The sequence below is a fragment of the Cydia pomonella genome, chromosome 5 (genome assembly GCF_033807575.1).
Source record: "Cydia pomonella isolate Wapato2018A chromosome 5, ilCydPomo1, whole genome shotgun sequence".
Lineage (NCBI taxonomy): Eukaryota > Metazoa > Arthropoda > Insecta > Lepidoptera > Tortricidae > Cydia > Cydia pomonella.
Window position 1 is genome coordinate 15732903 of NC_084707.1, and position 13535 is coordinate 15746437.

The 13535-nt window shown below is 37.9% G+C and overlaps 3 protein-coding genes across 3 annotated transcripts; 2 read left to right on the plus strand and 1 right to left on the minus strand.

Moving 5' to 3' along the window:
- Nucleotides 1–867: 867 nt before the first annotated feature.
- LOC133517844 (large ribosomal subunit protein uL15m) lies at nucleotides 868–2981 on the minus strand. The gene is made up of 3 exons (XM_061851293.1): nucleotides 2731–2981; nucleotides 2390–2544; nucleotides 868–1563 (listed from the first exon to the last, which is right to left on the minus strand). Exons 1-3 carry the CDS (start codon nucleotides 2830–2832, stop codon nucleotides 936–938), a joined length of 885 nt encoding a protein of 294 aa, XP_061707277.1. The 5' UTR covers nucleotides 2833–2981; the 3' UTR covers nucleotides 868–935.
- A 1091-nt stretch (nucleotides 2982–4072) lies between these two features.
- Nucleotides 4073–6284, plus strand: LOC133517834 (conserved oligomeric Golgi complex subunit 6). The gene has a single exon (XM_061851280.1). It carries the CDS (start codon nucleotides 4279–4281, stop codon nucleotides 6139–6141), a length of 1863 nt encoding a protein of 620 aa, XP_061707264.1. The 5' UTR covers nucleotides 4073–4278; the 3' UTR covers nucleotides 6142–6284.
- Nucleotides 6285–11786: 5502 nt separating this feature from the next.
- LOC133517813 (probable tRNA(His) guanylyltransferase) lies at nucleotides 11787–13204 on the plus strand. The gene is made up of 2 exons (XM_061851244.1): nucleotides 11787–12435; nucleotides 12877–13204. Exons 1-2 carry the CDS (start codon nucleotides 11845–11847, stop codon nucleotides 13192–13194), a joined length of 909 nt encoding a protein of 302 aa, XP_061707228.1. The 5' UTR covers nucleotides 11787–11844; the 3' UTR covers nucleotides 13195–13204.
- Nucleotides 13205–13535: the final 331 nt, after the last annotated feature.

A 13535-nucleotide genomic window follows, 5' to 3' on the forward strand; every position in this document is an offset into this window, starting at 1 on the left:
GCTCAGGGATGCATCCTCGAAATTAAAGGAAATCAAAAAAGCGGCCAAGTGCGAGTCGGACTCGCCCATAAAGGGTTCCGTACCATTTGTGACGTATTAAAAAAAGCGGCCAAGTGCGAGTCGGACTCTCCCATGAAGGGTTCCGTACCATTTATGACGTATTAAAAAAAACTACTTACTAGATCTCGTTCAAACCAATTTTCGGTGGAAGTTTGCATGGTAATGTATATCATATATTTGTTTTAGTTTCATTCTGTTATTTTAGAAGTTACAGGGGGGGGGGGGGACACATTTTTTCACTTTGGAAGTGTCTCTCGCGCAAACTATCCAGTTTAGAAAAAAATGATATTAGAAACCTAAATATCATTTTTGAAGACCCATCCATAGATACCCCACACGTATGGGTTTGATGAAAAGATTTTTTTTTTCAAAATTTTATGACGTATTAAAAAAAACTACTTACTAGATCTCGTTATTCTCGTTCAAACAAATTTTCGGTGGAAGTTTGCATGGCATGGGACAAACAATTCTAATAGGTATGCAGAATGAGTTGAATGTCTATACTTAATTTTAGCATTAGCATAAGAAAAAGGGTCTTCTTGTGTATCTTATTGTGTATTATTATTGAAAAACACTTGAAAAAATAAGTCATAGCAAAAATGGAACATATGTGGTCATTTACATTCTTTTGGTTTCATAAGTAGTAGCAAAGAGCATATAATCACTATGTTAGTAGTAGTAACAATTTCTTCAAGTGTTTTCAATAAAAAGTAACGACAATATTGTTTACCCTTTTTCTAATGCTAAAAAAAACGTAATATAGACCCTTACTAAATGGGCTACAAGGACAAAATTTGTGAAACCCTCTTTAGTTCTGTTTCTATTTATTAGCCTTTGTATATCTTACAATATACTAATTCTTATAATAAATTATATTAAGAAGCATAAAACTGAAGTAACTCTTCAACTTTGGGCTTAAGAATACACTTGTCCTTCAAATTGATGACCCATCCAGGTTCTAGACCATAGAAAATTTGTCTGGGGTCTTTCCTAATACTTAACATTGTATATTTAGGGTCCTTTTCCAATTGAGGTAATTGATATCCATATTTTTGAGCTAGTTTCAATCTTTCTTGTGAAATCTTTTCTGGATCAGCTAAATATCCTCTTGATTCTGCACTTGTATAATACTCAATAGCGTCAGATGGAGGAATCATACGCCGAGGGATGGCCTGACCTGATTCAAAGAACTTCTTAGGATTCTTAAGAAGCAAAAGGCTGTGTGGGTCATAATATGCAGTAGTAATCACTCCACCATTTTTCTCAATGGCTGCAATAACTTGCTCACTGGCCCATTGTACCTCTATGTTTATTTTGGCAGAAAATATATCTGCTCCTTCATCAGTCAAATTTATACCAAAATGCTTTTGATCTGGGTGAAAAGTGTACAAGCCTGATTTTATAACAGTTGCAATATCAATCGGCTTTGATATGTCCACTCTATCTCTATCTATTAAGCTTTGTAACTTTTGTAGAGACAATGGAGGATATTGTCGTCTGAAGCTGCAACAATAAAAGTAAAATTAGAAAAAAAAACACTAAAAATTATTTCACAAATTAGGATACTTAACTCATACTTTATTTATAACAAGACTTCACAGTAGCAAAAAGATAAGCATATTAAATTAACAATATTAATTATTATTATATAGGTCTAACATTTAAATGGGGCAGTTGGTAAGAAGTTATTAAGGTCAGCAATAGACTGATTGAAGGCTAGACTGCATGAAGCTCATTTAAGTATTATATTAATTAAATAAAAGTGTAATATATATAAAATACAATACAATACAAATATACTTTATTGCACACCTCAATACAGAAACAGTACAAATAATACAACACATAAAGAAGAGGTAAACAACAGGCGGTCTTATCGCTAAAAAGCGATCTCTTCCAGACAACCACACAACTACTACTACTACACTACTTTTAGTCTCAAAACTCAGCTACCTTCCAATAGAAAATCACCACGCAACTTTGCCAACCTTAGAGCATTTAACAACAGGAGTTGCTTTTAAGAACTTACCCCTCTGTTAAAACCTAGCCCAATGGCCATACTCCTTATATGGACTGGCATTTATCTGAGACGGCTTTTTGTATGTTACACACAAATAGCCATACATTTGACGTGCCTCTTTCCCGCAAAAATCGGAAGACTGTTTGTACAGAAAATTACAGACGAGGTGTCTCCAGTTGTTAAATGCTCTAAGTTACTAAAAGCCAGAGGTAATTGATACGACTACAAATAAATGTGAAAATGTATCGCATCTAAAACCTGCAACTCCAGAAACAACAGAAACTGACTTATACATTGTTAGTCACTTACTGGTGTCCTTTATAGTAATGTTCCTGGGGGACTCTTAGGTAAAAAGGATTGTTGCCAGTTTCATAGCCCAGCCGCATGTAGTTTTGTCTCTGCCCTGATCCCTTGTTTCCAGCGCCATGTTTATCGCCACCATGCTGCCCACGACCTCTTTTTTGCTGAAAACAACAAACGAAAATAATCATGTAAAGTGCAACATAAGTACCTTATGTGTGTTGTTGTAGTTCTCAAACTATTAAGTGTCTTTTATTTGAGTAATCCAAACTGATCATATAAGAAAACAATAAATTATAGAATTGAATGGTGCGGTTTTATAATATATCATAATATATATATAATCTTACTGTAACTTTGGCGCCTGGGTTATCACGTATATTTCCAAGTGATATTCGGGGTAGCGATCTAATCATAGACAGGGATTTCTCCGTTATTTGGCGAGACCCCATGATTTTTCTAACAACTTATTTGTAAGCGTGTTTAATTCACTACTCATTAAATATTTCCCAGTGTTCAATTTAGTCAATTTACGTTAGATAATTTTTAGGTTATATGTAAACGTCAAAATAAACGTAGTTGCAGGAGGCTGATTCGAAGTTATTTGTCCGCAATTTGCGAACTTCGGTATTATAGTGTTATACTTTGAGCAACACCGGCTTCCGACACGTCGTTTATATGTTTGCGGTAAGCCCTTTGGTACGCCCGTCTATTATCGCTTCGTACTTTAAGCTATAACAGATGGGCGTACTGGAAAAACACAGGAAAAGCTTACAGTTAGGTCTCATCGTAGCCGATTCACTTTTATGTAAGTATATATCGTAAGATTAAAAGTGCCCAATGATGCTTATGAGTGTGTATGCCGCCTAAAATCCAGTTCATAGAGGTAAAATAAGTATAGAGATGAAATGGTAGAGCTAGTAGATGTCCGAATGAGATGATCTTATAGAACTTTCAGTAGTAGCAGAGAAAGCGCTATGATTGTCTGTCATTGTCACAGTTTACTACTTACTTACTTACTTACTCCGTTGGCTCAGCGACCCAAAATGAGACTTGGCCTCCGACACAAGACAGCGCCACTTTTCTCGGTCCTGTGCGACCTCTCGCCAATTGTCGACTCGCAGCTCGCGCAGATCCGCCTCCACCATGTCGCTCCATTGTCACAGTTTAATTTTTTTAATTCCCTACTTTAAATTTTAGTATGGCTTATGGTGGGCAACAAGTAACCCGACCAAATCACGTAGGTTACTTTTGGTATGTTGTCAGGAATGTCAAAATGCATTCCTAATTTGGCGCATTGCGTATGTTCTGGGCTATAACCGTGAAAATCGAAGTTCGTCAATTGCGGGCATTTTTCTCTGTCACTCTAATTTCGTCTTAGTGAGAGTAAAAGAGAAAGATGCCCGCAATTTGCGAATTTCGGTTTTCGCGGTAGGCCCCCTGTAATCAAGTAAATACCATAGATGATAGCTTCACATAGATGTGCTATACGCATGCTGCGTGCGCCTGTGAGGGACAGACCATACGCAATGCGCAAAATTAAAAACATGTTTTAACATTCCTGACAACATACCAAAACCAACCTACGTAATTTATTCGGTTTATTTGTTGCCCACTATAAAGCATACTATAATTTACGGTGGGGAATAAAAAAAATGAGACTGTGACGAGGATAAACAATCATAGCGTTTTTTCTGCTACTCCTACTGAAAGTCTATAAGAAACATCTCAACAATCTTGTTTTTGAACACTGCCCCAAAATACACGTCAACTGTCACTGTCAATTCGCAAAATAAACTCGATTTTGATTCTCTGTGAGTAGCTACGTGTATCCGTGATAATTTATAAATTATTTAATCACTGCTGGATAAATTCAAACAAAACTAGCCACCGGTAACATGGAGCCAATTTATATGAATCCTGTAAGGAAAAGAATCAATAAAATTTTTGATAGTCACATACTGACTGATAACAGTGAGGCTCTTAATACAATATCTGGACTGTGTACAACGAATTCCTCCAACACTAGACGGATGCTTGTAAATGAAATAGAAAAACGGGACATGTTAGTAAATAAAACTATTTCCATCGAGTACAATAAAGTAAGTGAAAAGTTGCAGGTACTACTAAATTCTTTAAGCGCTTTGGATTCATCAGTTAGAGATATGTCGAAAAAGTTAAATGATTCAAAAACCAAAACACACCATTTGATTTCACAAACTACCAAATTAAGAGATGAAAGAAAGAAGACTGAAAAGAAACTAGTATGGGTAAATGCATTTGTCAAAAACTTTAATATCTCTTCAGAACAAAATGAGTATATTTATAATGTATCAGTAAAAACACCACTTACTTCAGATTTTTTTGGAACTTTGGCACAAATCGAAAAGCTTCATGATAATTGCAAAACATTGGTCAAATGTTGGTATCAAACTTCAGCTTTTGATATCATGGAAATAACAGGGATCCAACAAGAGGTGGCTATTGAAAAACTTTATCATTGGACCATTGGAGCTTGCCGCAGTATTGACACGCCCAACAATGCTCTAGTGCCAAGAGCCTTGGCCAAGCTCCAAAACCGACAGGTCCTTTTCTCTAATATCATAGATGAATATTGCACAGCCAGGAAAGCCACCATTGTGCAATTGTTTATAGATGCTCTCACCAAGGGTGCAAACAGTGGTTCCAAGCCTATAGAATTTTATGCTAATGATGCAAAGAGATATATTGGAGACATATTAACTTGGGTCTATCAAATTATACCCATAGAAAAAGAAAATCTTGCAATATTGCTTAAAGATTGTGATCTGCCAGATAAAAATGATCAAATAACCCAGGCATTAACAACCATCACAGAAGCATTATGTCCCTTATTGAAAGTAAGAGCAGAGCTGATACTGAAACCTGATAAGGATCCGTTGGTGCTGTGGTCTATATCTAACTTAATTAACTACTACAAAGATGTCATTCAGGCAGTGATGCCTAAAGGCCACTTAATTGATACCTTTACAGAATTGCTGCACAAGAGTGAGGAGGTATTTGTAATAACCCTTGACAGCAAGATTCAGAGAGAATTAAGCCATGGTGTTAAAGCTCCACCATCAGACCTGAATCCTTCTGTAGTTGTCACAAACTTAGTGGGTTTCTTAAGGGATTTACTGGCTATAATGAATTCCACTCATAATATTAATAATTTAGATAAAAAAATTATAACAACTCATATCCTGGATCCCTTGCTGCATGCTATCAATGAAACTGCCTGTCATCTCAGCTCTACTGACATGTCTGTGTACACCTTGAATTGCATTTACCACATACAGTGTACCTTATCACTTCATACCATCATGGATAATTACAATGAAAGGCTTCAAGCCCAGTCAGAAGCTCAAATAGACACATTAACTTCGGAACAGGCAAGCTTCCTTGTGGCAAACTTAAATTTGGGCCCTATTTATACTATTCTACAGGAAAAAACAAGTGGGCCTATTTCTGCTATTCCAGGAATGGACACAGCAACTCTGAAAATGTTCTTGAGTAAATTTGATATGTTTATTGTATCTCCAGAAGTGTACACTCTGCCACAACTTAATTTACTCCTGAGTCACAATCATAAGTTGTTTGTTAAGAAGCGATCCTTTGAAGTAATATTGGCTATTTATGGGCAGTTGTATCAAGCCGTTTTCGACCCTATGAATGGTTATGTGAACCCACAAGATATTGTTAAAAGAACACCAGAGGAGGTCAATAAACTTCTTATGTAGATGATATGAATTCATATAAAATATAACTTGCAAATATCTTATATATAAAGATGACATAGTAAACATCTAAGTATTTAATTTGGAAAAGTTTATTAATATATAATGTATAAATATCCTCATAAATAAAGATAATTTTAAAACTATATATATTTCCTGTTTTAGGATACCTAGTAGACTACATATTATTGTATTGTATTATATACGGGCGATTTTCCGCAACTCGACGACTTGCGTCTATTTTGCGTGACATGTTGTGGGTGGGCTAGTCCTGCCAGCCCAGCTCCTCGAGGAATCCTATCAAACCTTTAATGTTGAGTAGGACCTCGGGGAGGTCTCTCGGGGATCCGAGATGTTTAGCCCTGTATGGAGTCACTCCGCTGCATTCCAGCACCACGTGAAAGGCTGTTTCTTCTGTCTCCATGCATCCTCGGCATAGGGGACTGTCTGTGACACCTGTTGTGAAAATATGTTTGTTAAATAGTCCTGTTACCTACCTACACCTGTACCTGTTATGACACTGGTTACCATACTCAGTCGGACCTTCCCTAGTTGCAGAAGCGACCTTGTGAGCTTTCCCTTGATGCCAGGCATGGCTTCTTTTGCCTGTCTGCATCCAGTCTGGTTCAGCTAGTGTTCTGTGTGTAGTTTCCCTGTACGTGCCAGCAGCATTGAGCGTACCTTGCTAAACGGTATCGGAAGAATCGATTCCGGACCAATCGCCCCCGCACTCGATCCTTGCCTGTCAAGCTTATCCGCAGCATCGTTACCCTGGGATCCACTGTGTCCCTTGATCCATTGTAGGGTGCTCTTGTTATTGTTTATGATGCCCATGCACTCAGCTTGGAATACCGAGTTATGGGCTCCTAGCGGAGTGGTGATTGACATGTTCAGGTCTTCTGAGAAGGTTCCAGAGCCCGATCCGCTGTCTGTTTTGGACCCATTAGTGAAGATTCTCAGCTCCCGGTGATTGAGTCCTTCATAATTGTCGTCCTCATATAACAGTATTTTGTACCTTTTGTCGAAGATAGCTTATTTGTGAATCCGATCCGTGCCTGACTTAAGCACTGGAAATTCGTCATACACCTTTTCCAGGCATTTTGTGTGAAGAGCTCCTGTGATGTTAGACCATATCTTAAGGGTTCGTAACCTTACCGCTGAGAGACTGGCCTCTTGCTGTAAGTGTAGTTGCAGCGGTGGAAGGTTTAGCATGACCTCCATGGCTGCAGTCGGAGTAGACCTCGTGCAGCCAGTGGTGGCCGCGCATGCGAGCCTTTGAAGTCTTTGTAGCTTGTCTCGTACGTTGCCTAGGTTTGTTCTTGGCCACCAAACCAGAGCACCGTAACAGACTACATTTTTTTTTTAATACTACGTCGGTGGCAAACAAGCATACGGCCTGCCTGATGGTAAGCAGTCTCCGTAGCCTATGTACACCTGCAACTCCAGAGGAGTTACATGCGCGTTGCCGACCCTAACCCCACCCCCCTCGTTGAGCTCTGGCAACCTTACTCACCGGCACATATTATGTAAAACGACTTAAAAAAAACATTCTGGTTAAAGTTTTCCTATCATTTAGCTTTTTGGCCTATAATCTTGTTGTTGTTGTTGCCTAAGCTTGTAATCGCCTTTATAATTATAATTTAAAACGTAAATTTTAAAACTCACGGCAAAAAAGTTACTAAGAGGAGGTGTAATGTCTAAAAATAATATGCATTCAAGTTTGACAGCCGAACTAGATGGCGCATATGATTTGTAATTAACAAAGACATACTCTATGTATATCTATGAGAGGCTTTACCGTTAACCACGTCGTTCTTTTCGTTAAGTATCTACCTCTCCATTGCATTTGCATATTCGAGCGATAAAGAGCAGTGGCGTAGCGTGAACTAATCTAGCCTTGGGCGAAATCACATCTGCCAGGCCCTTTTCAATATGTATTCGGTCCCACCTAGATGTAGTGTGATAAAGATAGGAAATGGTGGGTAGAAAACGAAATCTATGTGCTTAGCGTCCTTTCTGGGCTATAGCCGCGAAAATCGAAGTTCGTCAATTGCGGGCATTTTTCTCTATCACTCTTATTATGTCTAAGTGAGAGTAAAAGAGAAAAATGGGCTTTAACAACGTACGTGTACAAATAAGGCAGTATGGCTTAGAGCTTTAGCCTGTCAAGGTGGACGAAAAAAAAGTACGCGTTCAAAAAGCTTTCCATTCCACATTACTTTTTAGAAAAAAGTGGATGTACAAAATATAACGATTAGGATCCAGAATACATTGCGATGCAGTGCAGCCCTTCACAAGGTGTTAGTGTCCAAGCTTCTAAGCAGACGCACCAAGATCCGAATCTATAAGACCGTGATTCGCCCAATCCTAACCTACGGATGCGAAGCATGGACACTAACACTCAAGGAAGAAAACATGCTGCTAGTTGCCGAGATGAAAATCCTCCGTAAAATACTGGGCCCCAAACGAAGACCGGATGGAAGTTGGACAGTCCTTAAGAACCGTGAGATTGAAGACCTAGTGGCTGAACCTAACACCATGGGAGAAAGTAAAGTATCTCTTGCGACTATAGTGGCGAAAGTTCTTGACAGTGTTCTTAATGCGCAGTTGAATAGGTATGTGTGTATTCATCATAACCAGTTTGGTTTTAGACCCGGTTTATCCACTGAAAGCGCTATACTGTGCCTTAAGCACACTGTCAAGTACTATGTAGATAGAGGAACCCCGGTTTGCGCTTGCTTCTTAGATTTATCTAAGGCTTTTGACCTGGTTTCCTACAATATCTTGTGGGAAAAATTAGGAGCCACTAACATACCACCGGAAACAGTGCGTATTCTAAGGTATTGGTATGTATGGAAACCAGGTCAACTGCGTAAGGTGGTCAGGTACTCTCTCGAGTCCATACAGGTTGGAGTGTGGTGTGAGGCAGGGAGGGTTATCCTCGCCCACACTCTTTAACATGTATATAAATGGGTTTCTCGAGGCGCTGTGCGGAATGCATGTGGCTGCCATATTGACTCAGTGTGTATTAATAATATAAGCTATGCAGACGACATGGTTCTGCTCAGCGCGTCGGCCTGTGGACTACGCAAATTACTTCTCGTATGTGAGAAGTATGCGACTGAGCATGGCCTGAGGTATAATATCACAAAAACTCAATACATGGTGTTTGAGCCGAGAGGATACAGGATAGGGGAGGTACCTCCAATACAATTAAATGGCTCATCACTGGAGAGGGTGAATAGTTTTAAATACTTAGGCCATATTGTGACATCTGATATGAAGGATAATATGGATATAGAGCGGGAACGGAGGGCCCTATCTGTGAGGGCTAACATGATCGCCCGTAAGTTCGCTAGATGTACAAAAGAAGTAAAAGTCACATTGTTTAGAGCCTTTTGTACATCTTTATACTCATGCAGCTTATGGAGGTATTATACGCAGAGAGCCTATGGAGCCCTCCGAATACAATATAATAATGCGTTTCGGGTGTTGGTGGGGCTGCCCCGCTTCTGTAGCGCATCTGGGATGTTTGCGGAGGCGCGTATGGATTGCTTTCATGCGACCATACGCAAGCGATGCTCATCCCTGGTGCGCCGGGTGCGGGACAGCCCCAACCCCATCCTGCGCTCAATTGCGGACAGGTTCGACTGTCCATACTTGAGGCGTTGCTGTGAGATGCATGTGTCTTGCAGCCCTTATTATGTTTAATTTATTAATTATATACTAACATTAGATATAAGAATTAATATTGTATTGTATACTAACAAATTGTATGAGTCATGTTACTTGATAAATAAAAATGAATTGAAAAAAAAAATGAATTGAATTGAAAAAGCCCACAGACTCCGTTGGTTGGGCCACCTTGAGAGAATGGACGACGATCGGAACGTAAAAAGAGCGTACCTGGGTCGCCTAGCAGGAGGACGTCCTATCGGACGTCTTAGGTATCGCTGGAGCGACATGGTGGAGGCGGATCTGCGAGAGGTCGCACAGGACCGAGAAAAGTGGCGCTGTCTTGTGTCGGAGGCCAAGTCTCATTTTGGGTCGCTGAGCCAACGGAGTAAGTAAGTAAGTACAAAATATATCTATTGTATGTTAGGAATAAGTTCTTATATTCACTTAATTTTATTAGATATTAAAAAACTTGTAATGTAGGAATTTTGATATTTCATTATGAAAAGGTTTTTTTTTATAAAGGTAATGGGTTTTATAACTACGAACGGTACAAGTCGAAGTTTACGAACGTGTATTTGAATGAGCTGTGTTAATCTCAACCAGGAGGGCGACACTTAGAAATGTAGTTAACATTAGTAAAGATGGCGGCGGTTTCTATTAATGGGATCCGATTCCGATAACCTACTTTTGCGTAAAGTTGACTACCGATTGTGCAAACACTACATCACCAGATGTTACTATAAAATCGGTACAATTTAAAGGCATGAATACAACATTAAGAAGGTTTATTATAAAGGAAGATTGATATGAACTTATTATTTCTCTATAAATTTTATAATTTTTAAACTGCAGAGCAAAGCAGAGTAAAATCGGAGCAAGCATTACACGAGTCAAATTCAAATAGGAAAATTAGAATCCCAATAGTTCCAATGTTACAAAACCTGGAGGCTTAAAATTTTAACAGTGTTCAAGGCAATGCGAAGTTCAGATATTATCGAAGGTAAGAAGAAAATACCATCCTCCTTAGCGCTCAAGCAGCGATGAAAACAGCCGATGATTATTTTAATTTTGCTTACGACAAACATTTCCGCGGACACTCTGCCTAGATTTGTGCAATTTGATTCCGGCCGCTAAGTTAGACGAGATAGAGTGCATCTATGGAGGTATGTGCGTAGACATTAGACAAGACATACGTCCTATGCCTGAAGTTCATTAGTACAAGAAGGACCCGAACCATGACATCATTACTCATATGTTTATTTTAAAGAATATCTGGAGCGAATTGTTTACGGAACTAGAGAGCGAGACGAAATTACTAATGTGCACTTTACCTCCGGAATATCTTGAATTCAAGTCCAGTTGGATGTAAAGGTCAAAGAAGAAATGCTCAGTTGAGAACTAGGCAAGTCAGTAATCTGTTATGCGCATCACATGAAAGAGTTCTAAGTCAGACTGAGAAACAAGTCACAGAAGACGAAGCTAATGCAACTTTGTACACAAAGATGAATAATTCAAGTACTTACAACACCTAGTCTATTACTCTACCTTGTATACCAAATTGAAAACAATAAACATATACTTGCTTTACTATAAAGTATGTCTTTATTTTGGTTTCCATTCTTTTGAAACTTTTCTACATAGGTAATATTAGGTCTACTTGGGTGGCTCACAAGTTAATATTTTGTTTGATATCTTGTAAACAAAAAAACTATCAAAGTTACAAGAAATCAAACAAAAAATTAACTTGTAAACCGCCCAAGTATACCTAATATTATGTAGTACGAAAGTACCTACACATACGGATGCATATGTAGATGTGCACGCACACATACATAGCTAGTTTCGGATGCAAATTAGAGATAGCGCTTCGAAATTAGTTTCCTTAAAATGCTTCAAGAGGGCTCTCTTTTCCTTTATGCTTACTTTACTCTTTGATCTCAATTCTTTCATTCACTGTCACTTCACTGTCAACTGTCATTGGTGTGGTGCAAAAACTGTAGCGAGACCTACGTGTTGGCACATCGTGAGATGCTTTTTATATTAGAAAGGTTGACAAAATCATTACTTAAACCCAGGCGTAATTTTATTATTAAAACAATGGCTAAAAGTTCTTTTGAATATGTTAAAAAGTTCGAACTAGATGACACATTACTACCAAATTGCTGGATTGTCGTGAGGCTAGACGGCAAGTGTTTTCACAAGTTTTCAGATGATCACAAGTTTGAAAAACCTAATGATCTAAGAGCACTTAAGCTTATGAATTATGTGGCATTTCGAGTAATGAAAGACTTTAACGAGATATTGATGGCATTTGGCCAAAGTGATGAATACTCGTTTGTTTTTAAAAAACAAGCAAACCTTTACAAACGTCGTGCGGCTAAACTTTTGACTGTGGTAAACAGCAAGTTTTCTTCTTCATACGTTTATTACTGGAACAAGTTTTTTGGAAACGAACAGTTGCAATATCCGCCGACTTTCGATGGCCGTGTGGTTTTATATCCATCTGATCAAAATTTAATAGACTACATGAAGTGGAGACAAGCAGATGTGCACATAAACAACCTTTACAACACAACATTCTGGAATTTAGTTTTAAAAGCAAATTTGACTCCAAGTGAGGTAATAAATTGAATTACAGCACTTCTAGTAATATTTCACCTTTTGACTACCTATTTTATTTTAAGGTGTTTTGAGGTGGTTCCAAATGTCGAAAACTGTCAAATAATTTCGAAAACGGAATCTTATTATGATAAAATGTTGGGTAATTTTCATCTTATTTTCAGAATTCTCTGATATATATAATATAGTTAAAAAGTGTGTACCTACTAACATTAGTTGTAAGATTAAATTTATCACTAACACTCCTTAGTTGGTCTTAAATAAATGCAATTTAATTTAATTTATAATGATCCCAATACATCCTACTTGCAATATTAAATCTAATTAATTAAAATGTATTTAGGTTCATTTTATACTGTAATATTTGCCGCCTATGGCTGACTGGCAGTCAAAGGGTTAATTAGGGATTATATTTGGTACATTTGTCCTTTATTGTTTCAGGCTGAGAAGCGTTTGTGTGGCACAGTCTCAGCTGATAAAAATGAAATACTGTTTAAAGAATTCAATATAAACTATAACAATGAACCAGAGATATCTAAGAGAGGCACTGTATTGCTAAGGAAAACTGTGAAAATGAATGATGAAGAGAGCTTACAAAAGTTGGTGATTGTTGATGTCCATGATGATATGCTTAAAGACAACTTCTGGAAAGCACATGCCAGTTTATTATTAGAGAGGCCAAAAGAAACTTTAGTACACAAAGGGCCTGCAACAGATATAATTAATGAACAAATAAATATAGTTAATAAAGATCTATAATATAACATTTTATATATGTTTTACAAAAATCCCTTCCTTATTCTCCTAGGGCTAGGGTTCACCTATACGGGATCATATAAGAATGATTAGTAGTTACATTTGAAATCAAAAGTGTAGGAATAATGATATTAATGATGAATATCTGTTGTTTTGTCTTCAAACAAAACAAAAGAAATGGATTTCTGCAGTGCAAAAAACTGTTTGTAGTTGGGGTGGGGAACTGTAATTAATTAGTCTTTAGATAACTAATTCCATTGTGTTAAGATAATTAAGCAATTTCTATGTTAAGTATGATCCCCACTGACAGGCTGGAGTTGGGCAATTGGCGATCAGCTTGCGTA